Here is a 26,521-nt window from a genome sequence, read left to right as displayed (position 1 = left end):
TCCACCTCTACGCAGACGACACCATTCTGTATACTTCTGGCCCTTCTTTGGACACTGTGTTACCAACCCTCCAGATGAGCTTCAATGCCATACAACTCTCCTTCTGTGGCCTCCAATTGCTCTTAATTACTAGTAAAACTAAATGCATGCTCTTCAACAGATCGCTGCCTGCACCTGCCCGCCCATCCAACATCACTACTCTGGACGGCTCTAACTTAGAACATGTGGACAACTACAAATACCTAGGTGTTGTGTCTTTGGCTATGCCGGATTAAGTGATATGACATGCTATTCTATAAAATCCTTTCTCTGTAATTAATAGTACTTGATTGAGCTAATCATGTAATTAACTAGAGAGTCGGGGCACCACAAAATAATATTTATAGAGCTGTTATCTTCCAAATAAACTCTTAAAGACCTAGTAATATTTTACATCAATAGCAGTCAATATTAATCGTCACCTTAATTCGGTCTCATCTGAAAGTTGTAAATTCTTGGTTATCTTCACGAACCCTGGCTTACAAGTTGAATCAGCAATACAAAATTGGGTTTAATTATTTATTTACTAAATACCTAACTAATCACACAGAATTACATATACAAAGAATGAATCATACATGGATTACAAATTACGTCATAAAGGAAAATGTCCCTAGCAGGTGGAACAGATATGACAGCTGGTTACACAAAAGAAAAGGGGATGGGTTTGAGTGAAAGAGCGGGAAGACTCAGGGACAAAGGGAGAAGCTGTGCTATCGAGAATACAGTATCTTATGCGTTCTAAATTACCGCCCATTTGGAAAAGAAAAATGCAATAAATATTTTCTCTGAGCTGCGCTTCGGTAGGTTGGTGGTAGATGGAAGGCTATATTGCCAAACCGAGTCCTTTGTCCTTTGAAGAATGCCTCTGGTGGTCAATTGGATGCGTTGTAGTAACACCGTTGTGTCTCCACTTTAAAACAATCCTTGCTGCTTTATTCTGTGCATTCTGCAGCCTCCTAACTTCACTTGATGATGCATTTCCCCAGACCACCGAACAGTAGTTCACCTGAATCTCAATTAATGCTTGGGATATTTGCTTAAGAATCTTTCCTGGTACATATTTCGCTATCCTTCTGATTATATATGATGTTTTAATTTTTTTTTTACATAGATTAGTTATTTGAGACGACCATGATAAGCAGTTGTCTAGCTGCACTCCCAATAGTTTGGTTTCTGCCACTTCTTCAATTTGTACTCCTCCCTTACTTAATTGTATACCATGCTGTTTTGGCATTTTCCTAGTTGAACAGACAAACATAACTTTGGTTTTCTTGGTGTTTAAAACAAGTTTGTTTTGGCAAACCCACTTCCTGATATTCTCCAAATCTCCTTGTAAAGCCTGCTGTACCTGTTGAACCGATTGTCTTGCTGCATAAATTGTAGTATTATCTGCAAATATAGTAGATTGAGTTTCAACCAAGGCATAGGGAAGGTCGTTGGTATATATTAAATAAAGAAGTGGCCCAAGGCAGCTGCCCTGCGGTATTCCACAGTTTAACACATTAGGGGAAGAAAATTAACCATTGATATTGGTGGATGTTTCCCGTCAGTTAGATATGATTGTACCATATTCAATGCTACCTCCTTAAAACCATAATGCATTAATTTTGTCAATTATTTCATGATCCAATAAATCAAATGCTGTACTGAAATCTAAAAATAGTACACCTACAAATTTGCCATTATTCATAGCATTGAACCACTGGTCAGTCATGTCAACCAATGCAGTGGTAGTGGAATGGTTTTTGCGATAAGCATGCTGATTGGCTGTAATCAGATCATTCTTTTCCATGTACTCCCACATTTGTCTACTCACAATACCCTCCAATATCTTACTGAGTGTAGGGAGTAGACTAATTGGTCGACTATTGGCAGGAGTAATGGGTTCTTTGCTGTCTTTCGGAATAGGACACAGTTTCGCATGCTTCCATACATTTACAAACATCCCCTTTTCCAGTGACCAATTAAATATGTATCTCAGTGGAACTGCAATCTGGGGAGCAGCACAGCGAAGAAAAAAATTGTCCATAAGACCATAACCTGTATATTTACCATCAGGTAATGACTTCAATAGGTTTGACACCTCCTCCACTGACACCTTTTGTAGACTAAAAGAGCAGATGTTATTGCTCATAATATGATCATCAATACATTGGACAATAGCTTGTTTGGAATAATCTACGTCTACATTGTTGCTCAGTAATTTAATTTTCTGTTTAAAAAAATCTGCAAAACGATTGGCAATATGAACTGGTTTTGTTATTATTCTCCCGTCAACCTCCACACTAGATGGGCATGATGAGATAGATGTACCAAGTAAGCCCTTAACTGTGTTCCATACCTTTTTAGAATCATTTTTACAATCAATAAAAGCATTGTTGTAAAATAACTTTTTTTTCCTTTCGATTCAATTTAACTGCATAATTACGTAATGTTCTATAATTCTGTTCTTCAATTTCTAATTTTGACTTGGCTGCTAAGACTTTTGCCATATTTCTTTGAGAAAAACCTCACCCAGTTCATCATCAATCCATGGAGATGGACGGGCACCAACTGTACTCTTTCTTATAGGGGCATGATGGTCCATTACCTCAATGAGCAAATCAATAAAACATTCTGTAGCATGATTTAAATCATCCTCTAGATAAATCAGCTCCCAGGGTACAACAGCCAAATCATTTAGAAATGACTCATGATTAAATGTTTTAAAATGTCTTTTGACCACAATCCTAGGGGGTTTCTTTGGAACCTTGGTGTTCATGGTTATGGTCACAATATTATGGTCTGTCCAGCCCACTGGCATCGATCTGGCTTTTAAGCATTGCAATGGTATATTACAGAAAATCAGATCAATGCATGTGTCTGAATGATGACCCAACTTAATTGAAGATCTAGTAGTATCATTAACCATTTGTTTCAAACCACAATTCTTAGCATATCTCATCAATTTTGTTCTATTCAAAGTATTGTGATCCTTCCAGTTTATATTAAAATCACCCAAGATAAATACATATTTGTTGCTGTCTGTGGCCTGGTCAAACCCAGTGCTTAAGTCATCCAGATAGGACACCTTAGAGCTAGGAGGTCTATACACACATCCTACCAATATATGGGTGCCTGGTGAGGCAGATGTACTTGAGCCCATAGTGCCTCTATTTGACCTACATTAAGGTCATCCCTCCTCTTAAAAGGTATATGATTCTGAATATACAGTGCTACAGCCCCACCATTCCTATTCCTGTCTCTTCTCAGTAGACTATATCCCTGAATGTTAATTTGCCCATCATTTACAGATGCATCTAAATGCTTTTCGGTCAAAGCCAAAATATGAATATTATTTATGTTGACCAAGTTAAAAACCTCATGCATTTTGTTAGGAAGGCTACATACATTAACCTGAGCTATATGCAACCCTTTCCTTGTCAAGTGGAGATCAATATTGCATGTATTCGTTATAGTTGAAGTTGTCATGATACACTACAACACACAAACTCCGTTTTAAGCATTTAAATTAAAATAACCAGGGAGTTACTCTAGATTCCTGAAACAATTGCCCGTTGATATAAAGTTTATTCATCACCATGGAGACTCGTTGATTCAGGCAACGCTTTTCCTTCATGATGGGATAGTTTTTTTCTCCTTTCATTTATCTCAGTGGGGAAGTGATCATTCACTCCAAAATCTGTGTTTCTGAGTTCTCTCCCCATGTTCTTCGTCATTTCCTTTTGCTTAAATTTATTAAAACATGCAATAATATCCCTTGCATAGAATAGGCCTTGCCTAGCCTTGCCTTGCACATACTTTTCCTGCCTAATGATGCCATCTATTTTGTGAAATGCACCTATCCCTCCTGCAGCAAAGCACCCCCACAACATGATGCTGTGCTTCACGTGCTGTGCTTCACGGTTGGGATGATGTTCTTCAGCTTGCAAGTCTCCCCCTTTTTCCTCCAAACATAACAATGGTCATTATGGCCAAACAGCTCTATTTTTGTTTCATCATACCAGAGGACATTTCTCCAAAAAGTACCATATTTGTCCCCATGTGCAGTTGCAAACTGTAGTCTGGGTTTTTATGGTGGTTTTGGAGCAGTAGCTTCTTCCTTGCTGAGTGGCCTGTCAGGTTTTGTTGATATAGGACTTGTTTTACTGTGGATATAGATACTTTTGTACCTGTTTCCTCCAGCATCTATACAAGGTCCTTTGCTGTTGTTCTGGGACCACGGCTTGGTCCCATGGTGTTTATACTTGCATACTATTGTTTGTACAGATGAACATGGTACCTTCAGGCATTTGGAAATTGCGCCCAAGGATTAATGGAGGTCTAAAATTTGACTGAGGTCTTGGCTGATTTCTTTTGATTTCCCAGAGGTACTGAGTTTGAAGGTTGGCCTTGAAATACATCCATAGGTACACCTCCAATTGACTCAAATTATGTCAATTAGCCTATCAGAAGCTTCTGAAGCCTTGACATCATTTTCTGGAATATTCCAAGCTGTTGAAAGGCACAGTCAACTTAGTATATGTAAACTTCTGACCCGCTGGAATTGTGATTAAGTGAAATAATCTGTCTGTAAACAGTTGTTGGAAAAATTACTTGTGTCATGCACAAAGATGTCCTACCCGGTTAACAAGATATTTGTGGAGTGGTTGAAAAACGAGTTTTAAATTACTCCAACCTAAGTGTATGTAAACTTCCGACTTCAACTGTACAAACACACACAAGAGAAGAGAGTTGTTAATGGTCACAAACACCCAGAACCTCAAATGTAAAGAGAGAGCTGACAAACTTTTCTATAAACCTCCGACTTCAACTGTACCTGCAGGGCGGCCGGTCTGGAAGTCCAGGATCCAGTTGCAGAGGGAGGTGTTTAGTCCCAGGGTCCTTAGCTTATTGATGAGCTTTGAGGGCATTATGGTGTTGAATCCTGAGCTGTAGTCAATGAATAGCATTCTCACATAGGTGTTCTTTTGTCCAGGTGGGAAAGGGCAGTGTGGAGTGCAATATAGATTATATCATCTGTGGATCTATTGGGGCAGTATTCCAATTGGAGTGGGTCTAGGGTTTCTGGGATAATGTTGATGATGTGAGCCTTGACCAGCCTTTCAAAGCACTTCATGGCTACAGGCGTGAGTGCTATGGGTCGGTCGTCAAGGCAGGTTACCTTCGGGTTCTTGTGCACAGGCACTACGGTGGTCTGCTTAAAACATGTTGCTATTACAGACTCGAACAGTGAGAGGTTGAAAATGTCAGTGAAGACACTTGCCTGTTGGTCAGTGTATGCTTGCAGTACACGTCCTGGTAATCCGTCTGGCCCTGTGGCGTTGTGAATGTTGACCTGTTTGATGGTCTTACTCACATCAGCTGCTGAGAGAGTGATCACACAGTCATCCGGAACAGCTGGTGCTCTCATGCATGTTTCAGTGTTATTTGCCTCCAAGTGAGCATAAAGTAATTTAGCTCGTTTGGTAGACTCGTGTCACTGGACAGCTCTCGGCTGTGCTTCCCTTTGTAGTCTATAATGGTTTGCAAGCCTTGCCACATTCAACGAGTGTCAGAGCCAGGGTAGTACGAATCAACCGAATTGACGCTTTGCCTGTTTGATGGTTCGTCGGAGGGCATAGCAGATTTCTTATAAGCAGAGTCCCACTCCTTGAAAGCAGCAGCTCTAACCATTAGTTCAGTGCGGATGTTGCCTGTAATCCATGGCGTCTGGTTGGGGTATGTATGTATGTGCGGTCACTGTGGGGACTACGTCATCGATGCACTTATTGATAAAGCCAATGACTGATGTGGTGTACTCCTCAATGCCATCGGAGGAATCCCGGAACATATTCCAGTCTGTGCTAGCAAAACAGTCCTGTAGGTTAGCATCTGCTTCATCTGACCACATTTTTATTGATCTAGTCACTGGTGCTTCCTGCTTTAATTTTTTGCTTGTAAGCAGGAATCAGGAGGATATAATTATGGTCAGATTTGCCAAATGGAGGGCGAGGGAGAGCTTTGTACGCATCTCTGTGTGTGGAGTAAAGCTGGTCTAGAGTTTATTTTAATTGTATTTTTTTCCTCTGGTTGCACATTTAACAAGTTGATAGAAATTTGGTCAAATGGATTTAAGTTTCCCTGCATTAAGGTCCCTAGCTACTAGGAGCGCCGCCTCTGGGTGAGCATTTTCTTGTTTGCTTATGGCAGAATACAGCTCATTCAATTGTCCTTCAATTCTCATTCTGACTGTGGTAGTATGTAAACAGCTATGAAAAATACAGATGAAAAATCTTGAGGTAGGTAGTGTGGTCTACAGTTTATCATGAGATACTCTACCTCAAGCGAGCAATAGCTCGAGACATCCTTAGATATCGTGCACCAGCTGTTATTTACAAAAATACATAGTCCGCCGCTCCTTGTCTTAACAGACGCCGCTGTTCTATCTTGCCGGTGCAACGTATAACCAGCCAAGCTATACAGTGCCTTGCGAAAGTATTCGGCCCCCTTGAACTTTGCGACCTTTTGCCACATTTCAGGCTTCAAACATAAAGATATAAAACTGTATTTTTTTGTGAAGAATCAACAACAAGTGGGACACAATCATGAAGTGGAACGACATTTATTGGATATTTCAAACTTTTTTAACAAATCAAAAACTGAAAAATTGGGCGTGCAAAATTATTCAGCCCCCTTAAAGTTAATACTTTGTAGCGCCACCATTTGCTGCGATTACAGCTGTAAGTCGCTTGGGGTATGTCAGTTTTGCACATCGTGAGACTGACATTTTTTCCCATTCCTCCTTGCAAAACAGCTCGAGCTCAGTGAGGTTGGATGGAGAGCATTTGTGAACAGCAGTTTTCAGTTATTTCCACAGATTCTCTTTTGGATTCAGGTCTGGACTTTGACTTGGCCATTCTAACACCTGGATATGTTTATTTTTGAACCATTCCATTGTAGATTTTGCTTTATGTTTTGGATCATTGTCTTGTTGGAAGACAAATCTCCATCCCAGTCTCAGGTCTTTTGCAGACTCCATCAGGTTTTCTTCCAGAATGGTCCTGTATTTGGCTCCATCCATCTTCCCATCAATTTTAACCATCTTCCCTGTCCCTGCTGAAGAAAAGCAGGCCCAAACCATGATGCTGCCACCACCATGTTTGACAGTGGGGATGGTGTGGTCAGGGTGATGAGCTGTGTTGCTTTTACGCCAAACATAACGTTTTGCATTGTTGTCAAAAAGTTCAATTTTGGTTTCATCTGACCAGAGCACCTTCTTCCACATGTTTGGTGTGTCTCCCAGGTGGCTTGTGGCAAACTTTAAACAACACTTTTTATGGATATCTTTAAGAATTGGCTTTCTTCTTGCCACTCTTCCATAAAGGCCAGATTTGTGCAATATACGACTGATTGTTGTCCTATGGACAGAGTCTCCCACCTCAGCTGTAGATCTCTGCAGTTCATCCAGAGTGATCATGGGCCTCTTGGCTGCATCTCTGATCAGTCTTGGTAGATTTGCAGTGCTCTGATACTCCTTCCATTTCAATATTATCGCTTGCACAGTGCTCCTTGGGATGTTTAAAGCTTGGGAAATCTTTTGTATCCAAATACGGCTTTAAACTTCTTCACAACAGGATCTCGGACCTGCCTGGTGTGTTCCTTGTTCTTCATGATGCTTTCTGCGCTTTTAACGGACCTCTGAGACTATCACAGTGCAGGTGCATTTATACGAAGACTTGATTACACACAGGTGTATTGTATTTATCATCATTAGTCATTTATGTCAACATTGGATCATTCAGAGATCCTCACTGAACTTCTGGAGAGAGTTTGCTGCACTGAAAGTAAAGGGGCTGAATAATTTTGCACGCCCAATTTTTCAGTTTTTGATTTGTTAAAAAAGTTTGAAATATCCAATAAATGTCGTTCCACTTCATGATTGTGTCCCACTTGTTGTTGATTCTTCACAAAAAAATACAGTTTTATATCTTTATGTTTGAAGCCTGAAATGTGGCAAAAGGTCGCAAAGTTCAAGGGGGCCGAATACTTTCGCAAGGCACTGTATGTTGATAGTGTCTTCGTTCAGTCACAACTCCGTGAAGCATAAGATATTACAGTTTTGAATGTCCCGTTGGTAGTTTAATCCTCCACGTAGGTCATCTATTTCATTGTCCAAAGATTGCACGTTTGCTAGCAGAATGGAAGGCAGTGGGGGTTTATTCGATCGCCTACGAATTCTCAAAAGGCTTGCCCTCCGGCCCATTTTTATCCGCTTTCTCTTCACGCAGATCACTGGGATCTGGGCCTATTCCAGAGAAAGCAGTCACATGCATCGTGCTCGTCAGACTCGTTAAAGAAATCTGCCAGTCTGCGGTGAGTAATTGCAGTCCTGATGTCCAGAAGTTATTTTCAGTCATAAGAGACGGTAGCGGCAAAATTATGTACAAATAATTAGTAACAAATATAAGTTGCAAATAAACAAACAAAAAACAAATCGGTTGGGGACATATAAAATGTCTGCCTTCTTGTCCGGTGCCATTTTAACACCAGTGTATAATCTCAAAACAGTGTACCCTATATCAGTCCACCAAATCCAAGCAGTCTGATTAGTCTATTCTAGGCCTACTTGGAGTAGGCTACACAGTGAGAGTGTGTGTAATTTACAATGGCAAGACCAAGACGAATGGATGTGCATGCTGTGTTAGAGTTTCTACAAGATGAAAATGACTCAGATGGCGGGGAAGAGTGGATTGTGACATCTATGAGGATTATTATTCTGATTCATGCTGATTGGCTTTCCATATCTGGGAATGGATCCATATCAGGCAGCAAGTGAGCGAGTGTCAGATAATGTTTTGGATCAGATGGCATGGGTGTACTTGGTGAAAGGATGAACTCGCCGCTACAACATGCTTGACTTGGCTGCTATAAACGCACACGTGTTGTTCAATCAGTGCATGAACAACATCCATGAGCAGGAGGGAGCCGAATAGAATAAAACTTCATTGTCCATCCAGAACAGACGTTTTCCTTTGGCGTCACCTTCCATTGAAAGGATCACATACTAGTCCATCATAATGCATACACCAAAAACTTAGAGGACATTGCTACATTTACTCACAGATGACCGCTGTCGCAACTGCACTGGATAGATAAATATATAATATACTGATACAATTTACATTTGCATTTAGTAGTCCAACAGCACAAGGAAGAAATGAATGTTTGAACACGTTCTTCTTGGCCATGGGCATTCTGAAGCGCCGTCAAGAGGGAAGCCTCTCAAACTGAGGGTTTAGAGGGTGGGAGGGGTCGCCAACGACAGCCAGTGTCTTCTTTATGGTTGCCTTGTGGAACAGACTGGTCAGCTGTGCCTGTGGTCGACCAATTACTTTGCTGGCTGTGTTTACTATTTTGGTCCGTTTTTCCTTTTGCTCTCCACGCTCAGACTACCATACCAAACTGTCATATTGAACGTGAGGATTCTCTCCACCAAGCTTCTGTACACCCTCTCCAGAACATCCTTACTGATCACAAACCCCTTCAATTTACTGATTAAAAACAGGTGCTGACTTGTTTTAAAAAAAATATACAGTCTGCATTCTCTGAAACTGAGCATGTTATAAATTTGTGTCCCTAGGTATTTGAAATGCTCAACCACCTCCACTGATTGGTCATTCAGAGATAGTAGCTGGGACATTGGCAAGTTGTTGCCATTGATGATCAGCTCCTTAGTTTCTTTCTCACATTGATGTGGAGGGCACTTGACCGGCATCCTTCTTGGAGGTTGTTGGTCTGTTTAAAATGACATTAGCATCAGAGTCCCAACAGAGCTATGTTGTCCGTGTACTTGAAAAGTGGAGGAAAAACTGTAAGGTGGGCGGATGCGCTCGCAACAGAACCCACGACACCGGTTTCAAGCGGCAAGCGAATTGTTGCAATCATGTGAAAGTGACAGACTTGTGGTGACTGTTAGGACAAGGGATAACAGCTACATGAGATCCATCCAACTGTTGATCCAACTGTTGCTTGAAGACTCACACCATACTGTAAATATGAGTGAGGCCACAGATAATGTGTCCAATAACTGACAATAATGACTTTTTAACAGATGTCATATCAACCCTTATATTCATGATAATGCAATTATTGCTTTTGTGCTGATTTTCACTATTCACAAGCACTACTTGGCGCCTACACTGATGTTTAGACTACTGATATTTTCTTCATTGACCGGGTGTCTGGCAGTTTGGGTATTTTTTTGTTTATAAAAAATTATATTTTACTGTGTTACAATGCACATTCTTTAGTTTCATAGTTGTAACAAAGGCACTCCACCAATGAAATAGATTTTCCACTTTAAATTCAGTTTTTGGTGCTTTTTTGTCTTTACGTAAAGCCTGCACAGTAACATGAACAAATTAAAATGTGTATGTTCTTTCAAATATGTACATTTTAGTATACTAATGTTACCATAAACACAACCAAAAAGGGGTCCAACGAGACCTGACTTTTCTAGTTGAATGGATTTATTAGACTGGTGGCTATTGGTGCTCCTCAAGGCCCAGTTATTCTCCTGTTAAATATGCATGCGGTCAAATGACCATCATGGTGCTTTGTGGATAAAATGCTGAATGTGTTTGTGTTTTTTGTTATATTTGTCTGAAAGTACTGATCAAGTTTAAAATACACACATTTAGGAAAAGTCAGGGACAGGTGGGTTCAAGGTTTTTAGTGAAATTAAGTTATTGAAATGACAAAATTGTTAAGATTGTTTTAAAAGAGCTGACCCATCACTCTCTCAAATAGGGGTCACCAGGTTAATGTTTATCTCCATTCTCTGTCGCTCTCTCCATCGTTCTCCTCTTCTCTCTCTTTTTCTAACATTTTGTGTCTTTCTCACCCCCTCTCTTGTTCACCCCCCCACTCATCTCCTGTTTGGCACAGTTGAATTTAAAGGAAGGAGATGATGGTGTATAGGCAAAAACAGTGAACCACAGAGGGTTATTAAGCGGCCGTTACTCAGCAATCACACTGAGGATTTCCTCTTCCTTACCTCTTTCTGTCCCGGTCTCTTTCAGTGTAATTTTCGAATGGCACATCAGGTGGCGTGTCCATCTGGAAAAGGGACAAAGTTTTAGGGGTGTCATGTGGGTAAGGGTATGTGATCTGACAGAAGAAGGTTGCTACAGTATTCCAATCTACTTCTCATGGAATACACACACACACACACACTGTTCCCAGCTGCTTACCGGGGAGATAGAGAGAGCAAGATAATAAATAGCTGAATAACTGGCAGTAAGAGACGTGCTCTCTTCGGCAAACAGGTCTTTAATCAGTCTCTCGCTGTGCTCCTTCCTCTTATGGCACATTTATGTTTAATCTCCATCCTGAGCAGGAAGAGGAGATTTGACTCTTAATTTGCAATGCTAGACCTGCATAACATCAGCCTTATTGTGATTCAGGTGTGTGTGTGTGTGTGTGTGTGTCATCCCTACCTGGTCATGATGAGCAGTCTGAATGTGTACTGTCTTCCTCTATGTGGATCAGTGGGGAGCTGAAAGCCTGTCACAATAACACAGAACCCCAGGAAAACAGTGTATCTAGTCTGTCTGTCTTTGTGTGGAGCAGAGACAAAGAATGGAATAAAACCAGCATTTATGTGTATCTATCTACTAGTGTGTATTTGTTACTTTGGTTTGTCTCTCACATCCCTCCACAGAGACTATTCCTTTCCTTTTCCATCTTCTGTTTTCACTCTCTTCCTCTCTCACTCTTCCTCCACCTCTCTTCTCTGGATGTGTCTGTGCTATCAACCATATGCTACGTTTTAATCTCTTCTCTCTCCTTCTCTCTGTCCTCTCCCTCTATCTCCCTCCCCTCTCTCTTTTAGGATGATAACTGGGGGGAAACCACCACGGCGGTGACTGGCACCTCAGAGCTTAGTCTATCCCAGGAGGAGGTGGTTGGTCTGGGGAAGAGGTCAGAGGACGGCCTGGGGCAGGGCTGTCGGCGTTACGCTCCCCTAGCTCTGGGCCTCTGTGTGGGGCTACTGGTCCTGGCCACCCCCCTGGCCTTCCTGGTCCTCCCGGCGGTGCTGTGGCCGGCCAGGCTGCAGGCCTGTGGCTCAGCCTGCGAGGGCCTCTTCCTCTCTGTGTCCTGTAAACTTCTCATCCTTCTGCTAGCTGTGTGGGCGATCTTCCTGCGCCAGGACCGTGCCAGCCTGCCCAGGGTGTGTGTGTACCGAGCCCTCCTGGCCATGCTCACACTGCTGCTCACAATCTCCTACTGGCTGTTCTATGGGGTCCGCATCCTCGACTCACAGGTGTGTATGTTTCATAAACGTGTGTGTGTGTGGAAATCAAATTGTATTTGTCACATGCACCAAATACAACAGGTGTAGACGTACAGTGAAATGCTTACTTACAAGCCCTTAACCAACAATGCATTTTAAAGAAAAATAAGTGTTAATGCATTTACTAAAATAAACTGAAGTAAAAAATAAAATAAAAACAATAAGAAGAAGAAAATAGAAAAATAACATAGTTAAAGAGCAACAATCAAATAATGGTAGCGAAGCTATATACAGGGGATGTCGGTACAGAGTCGATGTGTGGGGGCACCAGGTAGTTGAGGTAATTGAAGTAATATGTACATGTAGGTAGAGGTAAAGTGACTGTGCATAGACAATAAACAGAAAGTAGCAGCAGCGTAAAAATGAGGTGAGGTGGGTCAATGCAAATAGTCCAGGTAGCCATTTGATTAGCTGTTCAGGAGTCTTACGGCATGGGGGTAGAAGCTGTTAATTAACCTTTTGGACCTAGACTTGGTGCTCCGGTACCGCTTGCCGTGCGGTAGCAGAGAGAACATTTACATTACATTTAAGTCATTTGGCAGACGCTCTTATCCAGAGCGACTTAAAAATTGGTGAATTCACCTTATGACATCCAGTGGAACAGCCACTTTACAATAGTGCATCTAAATCATTTAAGGGGGGGGGTGAGAAGGATTACTTTGTCCTATCCTAGGTATTCCTTAAAGAGGTGGGGTTTCAGGTGTCTCCGGAAGGTGGTGATTGACTCCGCTGTCCTGGCGTCGTGAGGGAGTTTGTTCCACCATTGGGGGGCCAGAGCAGCGAACAGTTTTGACTGGGCTGAGCGGGAACTGTACTTCCTCAGTGGTAGGGAGGCGAGCAGGCCAGAGGTGGATGAACGCAGTGCCCTTGTTTGGGTGTAGGGCCTGATCAGAGCCTGGAGGTACTGCGGTGCCGTTCCCCTCACAGCTCCGTAGGCAAGCACCATGGTCTTGTAGCGGATGCAAGCTTCAACTGGAAGCCAGTGGAGAGAGCGGAGGAGCGGGGTGACGTGAGAGAACTTGGGAAGGTTGAACACCAGACGGGCTGCGGCGTTCTGGATGAGTTGTAGGGGTTTAATGGCACAGGCAGGGAGCCCAGCCAACAGCGAGTTGCAGTAATCCAGACGGGAGATGACAAGTGTCTGGATTAGGACCTGCGCCGCTTCCTGTGTGAGGCAGGGTCGTACTCTGCGGATGTTGTAGAGCATGAACCTACAGGAACGGGCCACCGCCTTGATGTTAGTTGAGAACGACAGGGTGTTGTCCAGGATCACGCCAAGGTTCTTAGCGCTCTGGGAGGAGGACACAATGGAGTTGTCAACCGCGATGGCGAGATCATGGAACGGGCAGTCCTTCCCCGGGAGGAAGAGCAGCTCCGTCTTGCCGAGGTTCAGCTTGAGGTGGTGATCCGTCATCCACACTGATATGTCTGCCAGACATGCAGAGATGCGATTCGCCACCTGGTCATCAGAAGGGGAAAGGAGAAGATTAATTGTGTGTCGTCTGCATAGCAATGATAGGAGAGACCATGTGAGGTTATGACAGAGCCAAGTGACTTGGTGTATAGCGAGAATAGGAGAGGGCCTAGAACAGAGCCCTGGGGGACACCAGTGGTGAGAGCGCGTGGTGAGGAGACAGATTCTCGCCACACCACCTGGTAGGAGCGACCTGTCAGGTAGGACGCAATCCAAGCGAGGGCCGCGCCGGAGATGCCCAACTCGGAGAGGGTGGAGAGGAGGTCTATGACTAGGATGGCTGGAGTCTTTGACAATTTTTAGGGCCTTCCTCTGACACTGCCTGGTATAGAGGTCCTGGTTGGCAGGAAGCTTAGCCCCAGTGATGTACTGGGCCGTTCGCACTACCCTCTGTAGTGCCTTGCGGTCAGAGGCCAAGCAGTTGCCATACCAGGCGGTGATGCAACCAGTAGAACCATGCTCTCGATGGTACAACTTTTGAGAATCTGAAGACCCATGCCAAATCTTTTCAGTCTCCTGAGGGGGAATATGCGTTGTTGTGCCCTCTTCACGACTGTCTTGGTATGTTTGGACCATGATAGTTCATTAGTCCACAATCATCTCCTTTGTCTTGATCACGTTGAGGGACAGGTTCTAGTCCTGGCACCACAATTCCAGGTCTCTGACGACCTCCGTATAGGCCGTCTCATCATTGTCGGTGATCGGGCCTACCACTGTTGTCATCTACAAACTTAATGATTGTGTTGGAAATTGTGCCTGGCCAAGCAGTGCTGGGTGAACAGGGAGTACAGGAGGGGACTGTGCATGCACACCTGAGGGGCCCCTGTGTTGAGAATCAGCATGGCAGATGTTGTTACCTACCCTTACCACTTGGGGACGGCCCTTCAGGAAGTCCAGGATCCAGTTGCAGAGGGAAGTGTTTAGTCCCAGGGTCCTTAGCTTATTGATGAGCTTTGAGAGCACTATGGTGTTGAACGCTGAGCTTGTAGTCAATGAACGGAATTCTTACGTAGTTGTTCCTTTTGTCCAGGTGGGAAAGGGCAGTGTGGAGTGCAATAGAGATTGAGTCATCTGTGGATCTGTTGGGGCGGTATGCAAATTGGAGTGGGTCTAGGGTTTCTGGGATAGTGTTATTGATGTGAGCCATGCCCTTTCAAAGCACATCATGGCTACAGACATGAGTGCTACAGGTCAGTAGTAATTTAGACAGATTACCTTAGTGTTCATGGGCACAGGGACTATCGTGGTCTGCTTGAAACATGTTGGTATTACAGACTCAGTCAGGGACAGGTTGAAAATGTCAGTGAAGACACTTCAAATGCCATTTTATTTGGTCACATTACACATGGTTAGCAGATGTTAACTTCTTATGGCTGGGGGCAGTATTGATTAGCTTTGATGAATAAGGTGCCCAGAGTAAACTGCCTGCTACTCAGTCCCAGTTGCTAATATATGCATATTATTAGTATATTTGGATAGAAAACACTCAAACTTCAACAACTGTTTGAATGATGTCTGTGAGTATATAACAGAACTCACAAGGAAGTGGGAAATCTGAGGTTGGTTGTTTTTCAACTCATTCCCTATTGAAGATACAGTGGGATATTGGTCATGTTGCACTTCCTAAGGCTTCCACTAGATATCAGTCTTCAGAACCCTGTTTGATGCTTCTACTGTAAAGGAGGGGCTCATAAGGGCCCTTTGAGTCAGTGGTCTGGCAGAGTGCCACAAGCTCGTGACGCTCGTTCACTTGAGAGTTAGCTCGTGTTCCATTGCTTTTCTACAGACAAAGGAATTCTCCAGTTGGAACATTATTGAAGATTTATGTTAAAAACATCCTAAAGATTGATTCTATACATCGTTTGACATGTTTCACTGGCTGTTGTCATGTCGATCCCGTTAGCGGGATCTCAGCCCTAAGAAGTTTTTAATGTGAGTGTAGCGAAATGCTTGTGCTTCTAGTACCGACAGTGCAGTAATATCGAACAAGTAATCTAACAATTCCACAACTACCTAATACACACAATCTAAAGGGATGGAATAAGAATATGTACATATATGGATGAGCAATGACCGAGTGGCATTGGCAAGATGCAATAGATGGTATAAAATACAATATATACATATGAGATGAGTAATGCAAGATATGTAAACATTATTAAAGTGGCATTATTAAAGTGACTAGTGATCCATTTTTTAAAGTGACCAATGATTTCAAGTCTGTATGTAGGCAGCAGCCTCTCTGTTTTAGTGATGGCTGTTTTAATAGTCTGATGGCCTTGAGATTGAAAAACAGCTTCTGTCTCTCGGTCCCAGCTTTGAGGCCCCTGTACTGACCTCGCCTTCTGGATGGTAGCGGGGTGTCAAGCACTGGCTTGGGTGAACTTTTTGGCCTCCTGTGACATCGGGTACTGTAGGTGTCCTGGAGGGCAGGTGGTTTGCCCCGCACCACCCCCTGGAGAGCCCCTCCGGTTGTGGGCGGTGCAGATGCCGTACTAGTCGGTGATACAGCCTGACAGGATGCTCTCAATGCCAGTTGGTTAACGCATGCTCAGAGTACCCTTCCTGGTAATCTGTCTGGCCCTGCGGCCTTGTGAACTTAGACCTGTTTAAAGGTCTTACTCATATCGTCTATGGAGAGTGTGATCACATGCCTAGTTAAATAAAGGTTACATTAATAAAATAAAATCACACAGTTGTCCGGAACAGCTGGTGCTTAAATGCATGCTTCACTGTTGCTTGCCTTCAAGCGAGCATAGAAGTCATTTAGCATGTCTGGTAGGCTCGTGTCACTGGGCAGCTGGAGTAGAGAGCTGGAGTAGTATGATTCAAGAGCTGGAGTAGTATGATTCAATCTCAGTCCTGTATTGACGCTTTGTCTGTTTGATGGTTTGTCTGAGGGCATAGCGGGATTTCTTATAAGCTTCCGGGTTAGAGTCCCGCTCCTTGAGAGCGGCAGCTCTACCCTTTAGCTCAGTGCGGATGTTGCCTGTAATCCATGGCTTCTGGTTGGGGTATGTATGTACGGTCACTGTGGGGACGATGTAATCGATGCACTTATTGATGAAGCCAGTGACCAATGTGGTGTACTCCTCAATGCCATCGGAGGAATCCCGGAACATATTCCAGTCTGTGCTGCAAAACAGTCCTGTAGGTTAGCATCTGCGTCATCTGACCACTTACGTGTTGATCTAGTCACTGGTACATCCTGCTTTAGTTTTTGCTTGTAAGCAGGAATCAGGAGGATAGAATTATGGTCAGATTTGTCAAATGGAGGGTGAGGGAGAGCTTTGTATGCATCTCTGTGTGTGGAGTTAAGGTGGTCTAGAGTTTTTTTTTTTTTTATTTATAATTTTTTTTACCTCTGGTTGCACATGTAACATGCTGGTAAAAAATGAGGTCAAAAGGATTTAAGTTTCCCTGCATTAAAGTCCCCGGCCACCTCTGGATGAGCTTTTTCATGCAACTTGCAAACGTGTGTGTGTGTGTGTGTTAACTCTGTGTTTCCAGGATGAGGACTACCAGGGTATCGTCCAGTTTGCTGTGTCTCTGGTGGACTCTCTGCTGTTTGTCCACTACCTGGCCATTGTTCTGCTGGAGCTCAGACAGCTCCAGCCCTGCTACAGCCTGTGTGTTATACGCTCCACTGACGGAGAGACACGCTACTACAACCTGGGACAGCTCAGGTAATACAAACACACTCACATCCACACATACACACACTCAAAACCAACTGAAATATGATGTAGAGAAATTCAATCATTTCATAAGCATCTTAACATATCAAGCAAATCCATGCTGCTACAATTTCTTGATGCAGCTGACTGTAGCAAAATAATTGTTCTTCCAGCAATATGAACCGTGTCTGTGTACAACAGTAGAGCCTCAGGGATCTGGCTGGTGTACTTATTGTGGCCCTGATGATCTGAGTAACCCTGTTGTGTCCACTATTGCCACTTAGCAGTAGCCAGTCAGCTGATCAATCAGCTAGCAGAAACATCTACAGATAATCAGACTATTAAAGAATGCCTTCAGAATGCCCCCCCACCCATACACGTGTGTGTGTGTGTGTGTGTGTGTGTGTGTGTGTGTGTGTGTGTGTGTGTGTGTGTGTGTGTGTGTGTGTGTGTGTGTGTGTGTGTGTGTGTGTGTGTGTGTGTGTGTGTGTGTGTGTGTGCATACACACACACTGTTGAACTGTGAGTAATTGGAGACTTATGTCCAAGGGGAAGAGTGGCAGTATAGTTACTAAATCACCCAGAATGCTCCAGTCCTTTCACTCAGGGGGGCTGTTCTGGGAATTGGGGCAGGGGCCTGAGAAAAGGGGTCTGTTTTGATTGATTATGATGAATTCTCTCTCTAGTAACTGATCTAAGGTCAGCTTTGTGTTTTTCCCTTTAACGGTTAGGGTTTGTGGAAGACAAACTTATCCTAGATCTGTGCCTTAGGACAACTTCTACCCAGAGCTGTGCTGGATGATTCCTCACCAAACCAGAACAAAACAACATCATGATTTTGGGGATTTTCACAAAATGCAATCCATAGAAGGATTACATTTTTATTATTTGTTCAATCAATATGCAGAATAAACAGCAGTGGACAAATGATAAATGCCCTGTCAGTGCATCCCAAAATAAAACCCACTCCATGGATTGTTGACATATTTGCAATTTGTATCTTAAAGCGTAATTGAGAGAATTGCTTGAAGTTGGATTATTTGTGACATATAGGCCTTTTACCCAGGCTCCTTTAAGTCTCCATAATGTTTCATCTGTAGGTGCACAGTTCAATAGTTGGTGTCATATGAAGCTTTACGGCTTGTACTTTACAAGTAGTATTTTGATTTCAAACATTTTTTTGTAATGAATATTGAATAATGTCAACACGAATCTTGAAAATATATTTTATTATTACTGACATATCAACGTTCTAGAGTGGGATTTCTGCTAGTTTTAAAATCAACAGTGAAGAGGTGACTCCGGAATGCTGGCCTTCTAGGCAGATTTCCTCTGTGCGGTGTCTGTGTTCTTTTGCCCATCTTAATCTTTTATTTTTATTGGCCAGTCTGAGAAATGGCTTTTTCTTTGCAACTGCCTAGAAGGCCAGCATCCCGGAGTCGCCTCTTCACTGTTGATTTTAAAACTAGCAGAAATCCCACGTTGAGACTGGTGTTTCAGAAGCAAGTTCTTTGTTTCTAGCCATTTTGAGTCTGTAATCGAACCCACAAATGCTGATGCTCCAGATTCTCAACTAGTCTAAAGAAGGCCGGTTTTATTGCTTCTTTTAATAAGAACAACAGTTTTCAGCTGTGCTAACTTAATTGCAAATGGGTTTTCTAGTGATCAAGCCTTTTAAAATGATAAACTTGGATTAACTAACACAACGTGCCATTGGAACACAGGAGTGATGGTTGCTGATAATGGACCTCTGTACACCTATGTAGATATTCCATTAAAAATCAGCCGTTTCCAGCTACAATAGTCATTTACAACATTAACAATGTCTACACTGCATTTCTGATCAATTTTATGTTATTTTAATGGACAACAACAAGGACATTTCGAAGTGACCCCAAACGTTTGAACGGTAGTGTACATTGGCATATTAGACAATGTAACCAATCACAGCCCTACTATTAATTGTATCATTGCACATCCTGCAAATCACAAAGAAAAGGCCACCATTTGAATCCGTTTTCCCATTCACTCTGTTGGTAATGCTGACAAATTGGATCATAACTCTAAACGTAGCAGAGATCCCACTCTGGAACTTTGATATGCACTAAAGATTATATTATGTTCAACAATATATAGAACATTTTGCCAAATATATATATTTTTGTTCAAATTTATATTTGACAATGTTCATACATTTAATATAAGAAAGTTACTGAAATCAAGATTCTACTCATATTACAGTGCAAGAAGCAAAGCTTTATATGACACCAACTTTTACTTTCGGCACCAACAGAGGAACCATTATGGAGTTAAGGATTGGACCCTTTTAAAAAAAAAAATCTCCTAAAATCACATACCCAAATATAACTGCCCGTAGCTCAGGACGTGAAGCAAGGATATGCATATTCTTGATAGCATTTGAAAGGAAACATTTTGAAGGTTGTGGAAATGTGAAATGAATGTCGGGAGCACTGTATGACATAGCCCTGGTCTGCAGTCGTCTGGTCTGGGGGAGTACTGTAGATATGAGGCATGCTGTAATGGACTATCTACTTCTTTTCTGACCTTTTCTTATAATCCATCTGTTCTCTCTACCCTCCTCTTATGCCTCTCTTCTCTCTCTCTCTCTTTCAAGGGGCTTTATTGACATGGGAAACGTATGTTAACATTGCCAAAGCAAGTGAAGTAGATAATAAACAATACAAATGAACAGTAAACATTACACTCACAGAAGTTCAAAAATAATAAAGACATTACAAATGTCATTATGTATGTGTGTGTGTGTGTATATATATATATGTATGTATGTATGTATGTATGTATGTATGTGTGTGTGTGTGTGTGTGTGTGTGTGTGTGTGTGTGTGTGTGTGTGTGTATATATATATATATATATATATATATATATATATATGTATATGTATATATGTATATAAACTGAAGTTTATTTAGTGCTAGAGTCCTAGAGGTAGTCTAACCTAGAAGTGACAAAAGCATGGATCATTTTTGGACAGAAAGTTTCTGATTTTTGCAATGTTACGTAGATGGAAAAAAGCTGTCCTTGAAATGGTCTTGATATGTTCTTCTAAAGAGACATCAGGGTCCAGAGTAACGCCGAGGTCCTTCACAGTGTTATTTGAGACGACTGTACAACCATTAAGATTAATTGTCAGATTCAACAGAAGATCTCTTTGTTTCTTGGGACCTAGAACAAGCATCTCTGTTTTGTCTGAATTTAAAAGTAGAATGTTTGCAGCCATCAACTTCCTTATGTCTGAAACACATGCTTCTAGCAAGGGCAATTTTGGGGCTTCACCATGTTTCATTGAAATGTACAGCTGTGTGTCATCCGCATAGCAGTGAAAGTTAACATTATGTTTTCGAATAACATCCCCAAGAGGTAAAATATATAGTGAAAACAATAGTGGTCCTAAAACGGAACCTTGAGGAACACCGAAATTTCCAGTTGATTTGTCAGAGGACAAACCATTCACAGAGACAAACTGATATCTTTCCGACAGATAAGATCTAAACCAGGCCAGAACTTGTCCGTGTAGACCAATTTGGGTTTCCATTATCTCCAAAAGAATGCGGTGATCGATGGTATCAAAAGCAGCACTAAGGTCTAGGAGCACGAGGACAGATGCAGAGCCTCGGTCCGATGCCATTAAAATGTCATTTACCACCGTCACAAGTGCAGTCTCAGTGCTATGATGGGGTCTAAAACCAGACTGAAGCATTTCGTATACATTGTTTGTCTTCAGGAAGGCAGTGAGTTGCTGCGCATCAGCCTTTTCTAAAATTTTTGAGAGGAATGGAAGATTCGATATAGGCCGATAGTTTTTTATATTTTCTGGGTCAAGGTTTGGCTTTTTCAAGAGAGGTTTTATTACTGCCACTTTTAGTGAGTTTGGTACACATCCGGTGGGTAGAGAGCAGTTTATTATGTTCAACATAGGAGGGCCAAGCACAGGAAGCAGCTCTTTCAGTAGTTTAGTTGGAATAGGGTCCAGTATGCAGCTTGAAGGTTTAGAGGCCATGATTATTTTCATCATTGTGTCAAGAGATATAGTACTAAAACACTTGAGCGTCTCTCTTGATCCTAGGTCCTGGCAGAGTTGTGCAGACTCAGGACAACTGAGCTTTGAAGGAATACGCAGATTTAAAGAGGAGTCCGTAATTTGCTTTCTAATAATCATAATCTTTTCCTCAAAGAAGTTCATGAATTTATCACTGCTAAAGTGAAAGCCATCCTCTCTTAGAGAATGCTGCTTTTTAGTTAGCTTTGCGAAAGTATCAAAAAGGAATTTCGGATTGTTCTTATTTTCCTCAATTAAGTTAGAAAAATAGGATGATCGAGCAGCAGTAAGGGCTCTTCTGTACTGCACGGTACTGTCTTTCCAAGCTTGTCGGAAGACTTCCAGTTTGGTGTGGCGCCATTTTCGTTCCAATTTTCTGGAAGCTTGCTTCAGAGCTCGGGTATTTTCTGTGTACCAGGGAGCTAGTTTCTTATGAGAAATGTTTTTAGTTTGTAGGGGTGCAACTGCATCTAGGGTATTGCGCAAGGTTAAATTGAGTTCCTCAGTTAGGTGGTTAATTGATTTTTGTCCTCTGGCGTCCTTGGGTAGACAGAGGGAATCTGGAAGGACATCAAGGAATCTTTGTGTTGTCTGTGAATTTATAGCACAACTTTTGATGTTCCTTGGTTGGGGTCTGAGCAGATGATTTGTTGCAATTGCAAACGTAATAAAATGGTGGTCCGATAGTCCAGGATTATGAGGAAAAACATTAAGATCCACAACATTTATTCCATGGGACAAAACTAGGTCCAGAGTATGACTGTGACAGTGAGTGGGTCCAGAGACATGTTGTACAAAACCCACTGAGTCGATGATGGCTCCGAAACCCTTTTGGAGTGGGTCTGTGGACTTTTCCATGTGAATATTAAAGTCACCAAAGATTAGAATATTATCTGCTATGACTACAAGGTCCGATAGGAATTCAGGGAACTCAATGAGGAACGCTGTATATGGCCCAGGAGGCCTGTAAACAGTAGCTATAAAAAGTGATTGAGTAGGCTGCATAGATTTCATGACTAGAAGCTCAAAAGACGAAAACTACCTTTTTTTTTGTAAATTGAAATTTGCTATCGTAAATGTTAGCAACACCTCCGCCTTTGCGGGATGCATGAGGGATATGGTCACTAGTGTAGCCAGGAGGTGAGGCCTCATTTAACACAGTAAATTCATCAGGCTTAAGCCATGTTTCAGTCAGGCCAATCACATCAAGATTATGATCAGTGATTTGTTCATTGACTATAATTGCCTTTGAAGTAAGGGATCTAACATTAAGTAGCCCTCTTTTGAGATGTGAGGTATCATGATCTCTTTCAATAATGACAGGAATGGAGGTGGTCTTTATCCTAGTGAGATTTCTAAGGTGAACACCGCCATGTTTAGTGGGGAAATCAAAAGAAATCAGCCAAGACCTCAGATTAAAACAATTGTAGAACTCCACAAGTCTGGTTCATCCATGGAAGCAATTTCCAAATTCCTGAATGGACCACATTCTGTACAAACAATAGTATGCAAGTATAAACACCATGGGACCACGCAGCCGTCATAGCGCTCAGGAAGGAGACGCGTTCTGTCTCCTAGAGGTGAACGTACTTTGGTGCGAAAAGTGCAAATCAATCCCAGAAAAACAGCAAAGGACCTTGTGAAGATGCTGGAGGAAACAGGTACAAAAGTATCTACATCCACAGTAAAACAAGTCCTATATCGACATAACCTGAGAGGCCGCTCAGCAAGGAAGAAACAACTGCTCCAAAACCGCCATTAAAAAAACCATACTACGGTTTGAAACTGCACATGGGGACAAAGATCGTACTTTTTGGAGAAATGTCCTCTGGTCTGATGAAACAAAAATAGAACTGTTTGGCCGTAATGACCATTGTTAATCTGTAATCTGCATTTTTGGACCTCGATCATGGCCGATTACATTGCACTTCACGAGGAGACTGTGTGGCAGGCTGACTACCTGTTATGCGAGTGCAGCAAGGAGCCAAGGTACGTTTAATGCTAGCTAGCACCTTATCTCATTAAATAAAATCTATTTTAACATAATCACTAGTTAACCGCACATGGTTGATGATATTCCTAGTTTATCTAGCTTGACCTGCGTTGCATATAATCGATGTGATGCCTGTTAATTTATCATTGAATCATAGCCTACTTCGCCAAACGGGTGATTTTAAAAAGCGCATTTGTGAGAAAAGTCTTTATTTAAAATCAATACATAAGTATATATTTTTAAACCTGCATATTTAGTTAATATTGCCTGCTAACATTAATTTCTTTTAACTAGGGAAATTGTTTCACTTCTCTTGCGTTCTGTGTAACAAAGTCAGGGTATGTGCAGCAGTTTGGGCCGCCTGGCTCGTTGCGAACTGTGAAGACTATTTCTTCCTAACAAAGACAGCCAACTTCGCCAAACGGGAGATGATTTAACAAAAGTGCATTTGCGGAAAAAGCATAATCGTTGCACGAATGTACCGAACCACAAACATCAATGCCTTTCTTAAAATCAATACACAGAAGTATATATATTTAAACCTGCATGTTTAGTTAAAAGAAATGTATGTTAGCAGGCAATCTTAAACTAGGGAAATCGTGTCACTTCTCTTGTGTTCATTGCACGCAGAGTCATGGTATATGCAACAGTTTGGGCCGCCTGGCTCGTTGCGAACTAATTTGCCAGAATTGTATGTAATTATGACATAACATTGAAGGTCGTGCAATGTAACGGGAATATTTAGACTTGTGGATGCCACCCGTTAGATAATATACGTAACGGTTCCGTATTTCGCTGAAAGAATAAATGTTTTATTTTTTAAATTATTGTTTACAGATTTGACCATATTAATGACCGAAGGCTCGTATTTCTGTGTGTTATTATGTTATAATTAAGGCTATGATTTGATATTTGATAGAGCAGTCTGACCGAGCGGTGGTAGGCAGCAGCAGGCTCGTAAGCATTCATTCAGACAGAACTTTTGTGCGTTTGCCAGCAGCTCTTCGCAATGCTTCAAGCATTGAGCTGTTTATGACTTCAAGCCTATCAACTCCCGAGATTAGGCTGGTGTAACTGATGTGAAATGGCTAGCTAGTTAGTGAGGTGCATGCTAGTAGCGTTTCAAACGTCACACACTGAGACTTGGAGTAGTTGTTCCCCTTGCTCGGCAAGGGCCGTGGCTTTTGTGGAGCGATGTGTAACGATGCTTCGAGGTTGGCTGTTGTCGTTGTGTTCCTGGTAGCCTAGGTAGGGGTGAGGAGAGGGACTGAAGCTATACTGTTACACTGGCAATACTATAGTGCCTATAAGAACATCCAATATTCAAAGGTATATGAAATACAAATGGTATAGAGAGAAATAGTCCTATAATTCCTATAATAAGGTTCTTGTCCGGTTCTGGCATTTAGGTCGCCACAGACTAGTACATGTCCCTGGGCCTGGAAATCATTGATTTCCCCCTCTAGGATGGAGAAGCTGTCTTCATTAAAGTATGGGGATCTAGTGGGGGGGATATATAGGTAGCACACAGGACATTTTTCTCTGAGATCATTTATTTTTGAATTTCTAGACAAATGTAAAATGTTCCTGTTTTGATTAATTTAATGAAGTGAGTTTGGTCTGCTCTATACCAAATTAGCATACTCCCTGAGTCCCTTCCCTGTTTCACACCTGGTAGTTTGGTGGATGGGACTACCAGCTCTCTGTAACCTAGAGGGCAACCAGTGGGTCCGTCTCCTTTATACCAGGTTTCTTGTAGGATGACAATGTCTGTATTTCTGATTTCTTTGATGAAGTCCAGGTTTATGCCCTTTTAAGGTCTGTCTCCTCGATGACCTCAGGCCTTGGATATTCTCGAATGAGATAGTGAAAGCTTTGTGTTCCATGAAGTGTCCAATGTTGTCGGTTGTGTGGTTTGGCCATTGGCTTGTGCTAGTGTAAAAGTGGGGGTTGTTCCTGTTTGCCTGCTCATGGCCTGGACGTTGGTGTGACATAGATCCGAGAGGGTCTAAATGGGGTGTGGGCATGGTTGACTTGGGGGGGTGTTGATTGGTTGGGGTGGGGGTGTGTATGTGGCTGGTGGTGTTGTGGTCTGGATGTAGGTCCTTTCGGTGTGGATCCTCTGTGTAGGTCCGGGGGGGGGGGGGCTCGGACAGCTCTGGGCGGGGTGACTATTCATCTGTTGCTCCTGTGTGAAGTGTTGGGGCTGCGCTTGAGAGCGATGTCCTTTAGAGTCCGGGCGAAGGTGGGCACTGCTGCCTTGTATAGGTGGACCTGGTCATAGAAGCTGTTCAAGTCCAGGGTGGAGTGGTGGGCCAGGAAAACATTTGGTTTTGAGGCATAGTCACGGGTAATACTTGCATTTACCCACTGTATGGTAGTAGGGTGGAAGTCTTTTCATGGTAGCAGGGTGGAGAAAAACACTTGTGCATCGGGGAAAGTAGAAGAAACTTTTTCAATCACTCCCTTCAGTGCTGTGGCCACCCTTTCCTGCTGTGTTCTCAGGTAATTTGTGCCTGTGTGTATTATTATGTGGCTAGGTGAACCAAGTTGGTCGTCCTCAGACAGAAGGTCTAGGGCGCGCTGGGTGTTTGGACACCAGGGTTTAGACGCACTGTGTTTGGGAAAAAGTTTATTTTCTTATATATATTTCCCATTTGAGTCCATAAGAAGTACAATCTGTGTATGTCTTGTGTATGTCCTCAGTGGGTGTGGGGGTTGTCAGGAGGGCTATCAGGGTGGCTGACAGGGAGGTGCCCAGAGGGGGTGAGATCACCTGGGCTTGGGGTTCCTCATTTGTCTGTTCTGCTGTGATGTCTACGCTATGGTCAGGGTCTGGTGTAGACTGTTCTGCTGTGGTGTCTACGCTATGGTCAGGGTCTGGTGTAGACTGTTCTGCTGTGGTGTCTACGCTATGGTC

General features: G+C 42.5%; 1 protein-coding gene across 1 annotated transcript in view; it reads left to right on the top strand.

The window, feature by feature from the left end:
* Positions 1 to 26,521, top strand: part of LOC135547439 (vang-like protein 1) — a 41,374-nt gene that overhangs the window by 5,398 nt on the left and 9,455 nt on the right. The window contains exons 3-4 of the mRNA XM_064976466.1: positions 11,918 to 12,349; positions 17,364 to 17,539. Coding sequence (XP_064832538.1) covers positions 11,918 to 12,349; positions 17,364 to 17,539 — 608 coding nt within the window. The remainder of the gene's footprint in view (positions 1 to 11,917; positions 12,350 to 17,363; positions 17,540 to 26,521) is intronic.

This window comes from Oncorhynchus masou, chromosome 10 (assembly GCF_036934945.1).
Source record: "Oncorhynchus masou masou isolate Uvic2021 chromosome 10, UVic_Omas_1.1, whole genome shotgun sequence".
NCBI lineage: Eukaryota > Metazoa > Chordata > Actinopteri > Salmoniformes > Salmonidae > Oncorhynchus > Oncorhynchus masou.
This window is presented reverse-complemented; position numbering and strand designations above follow the sequence as displayed.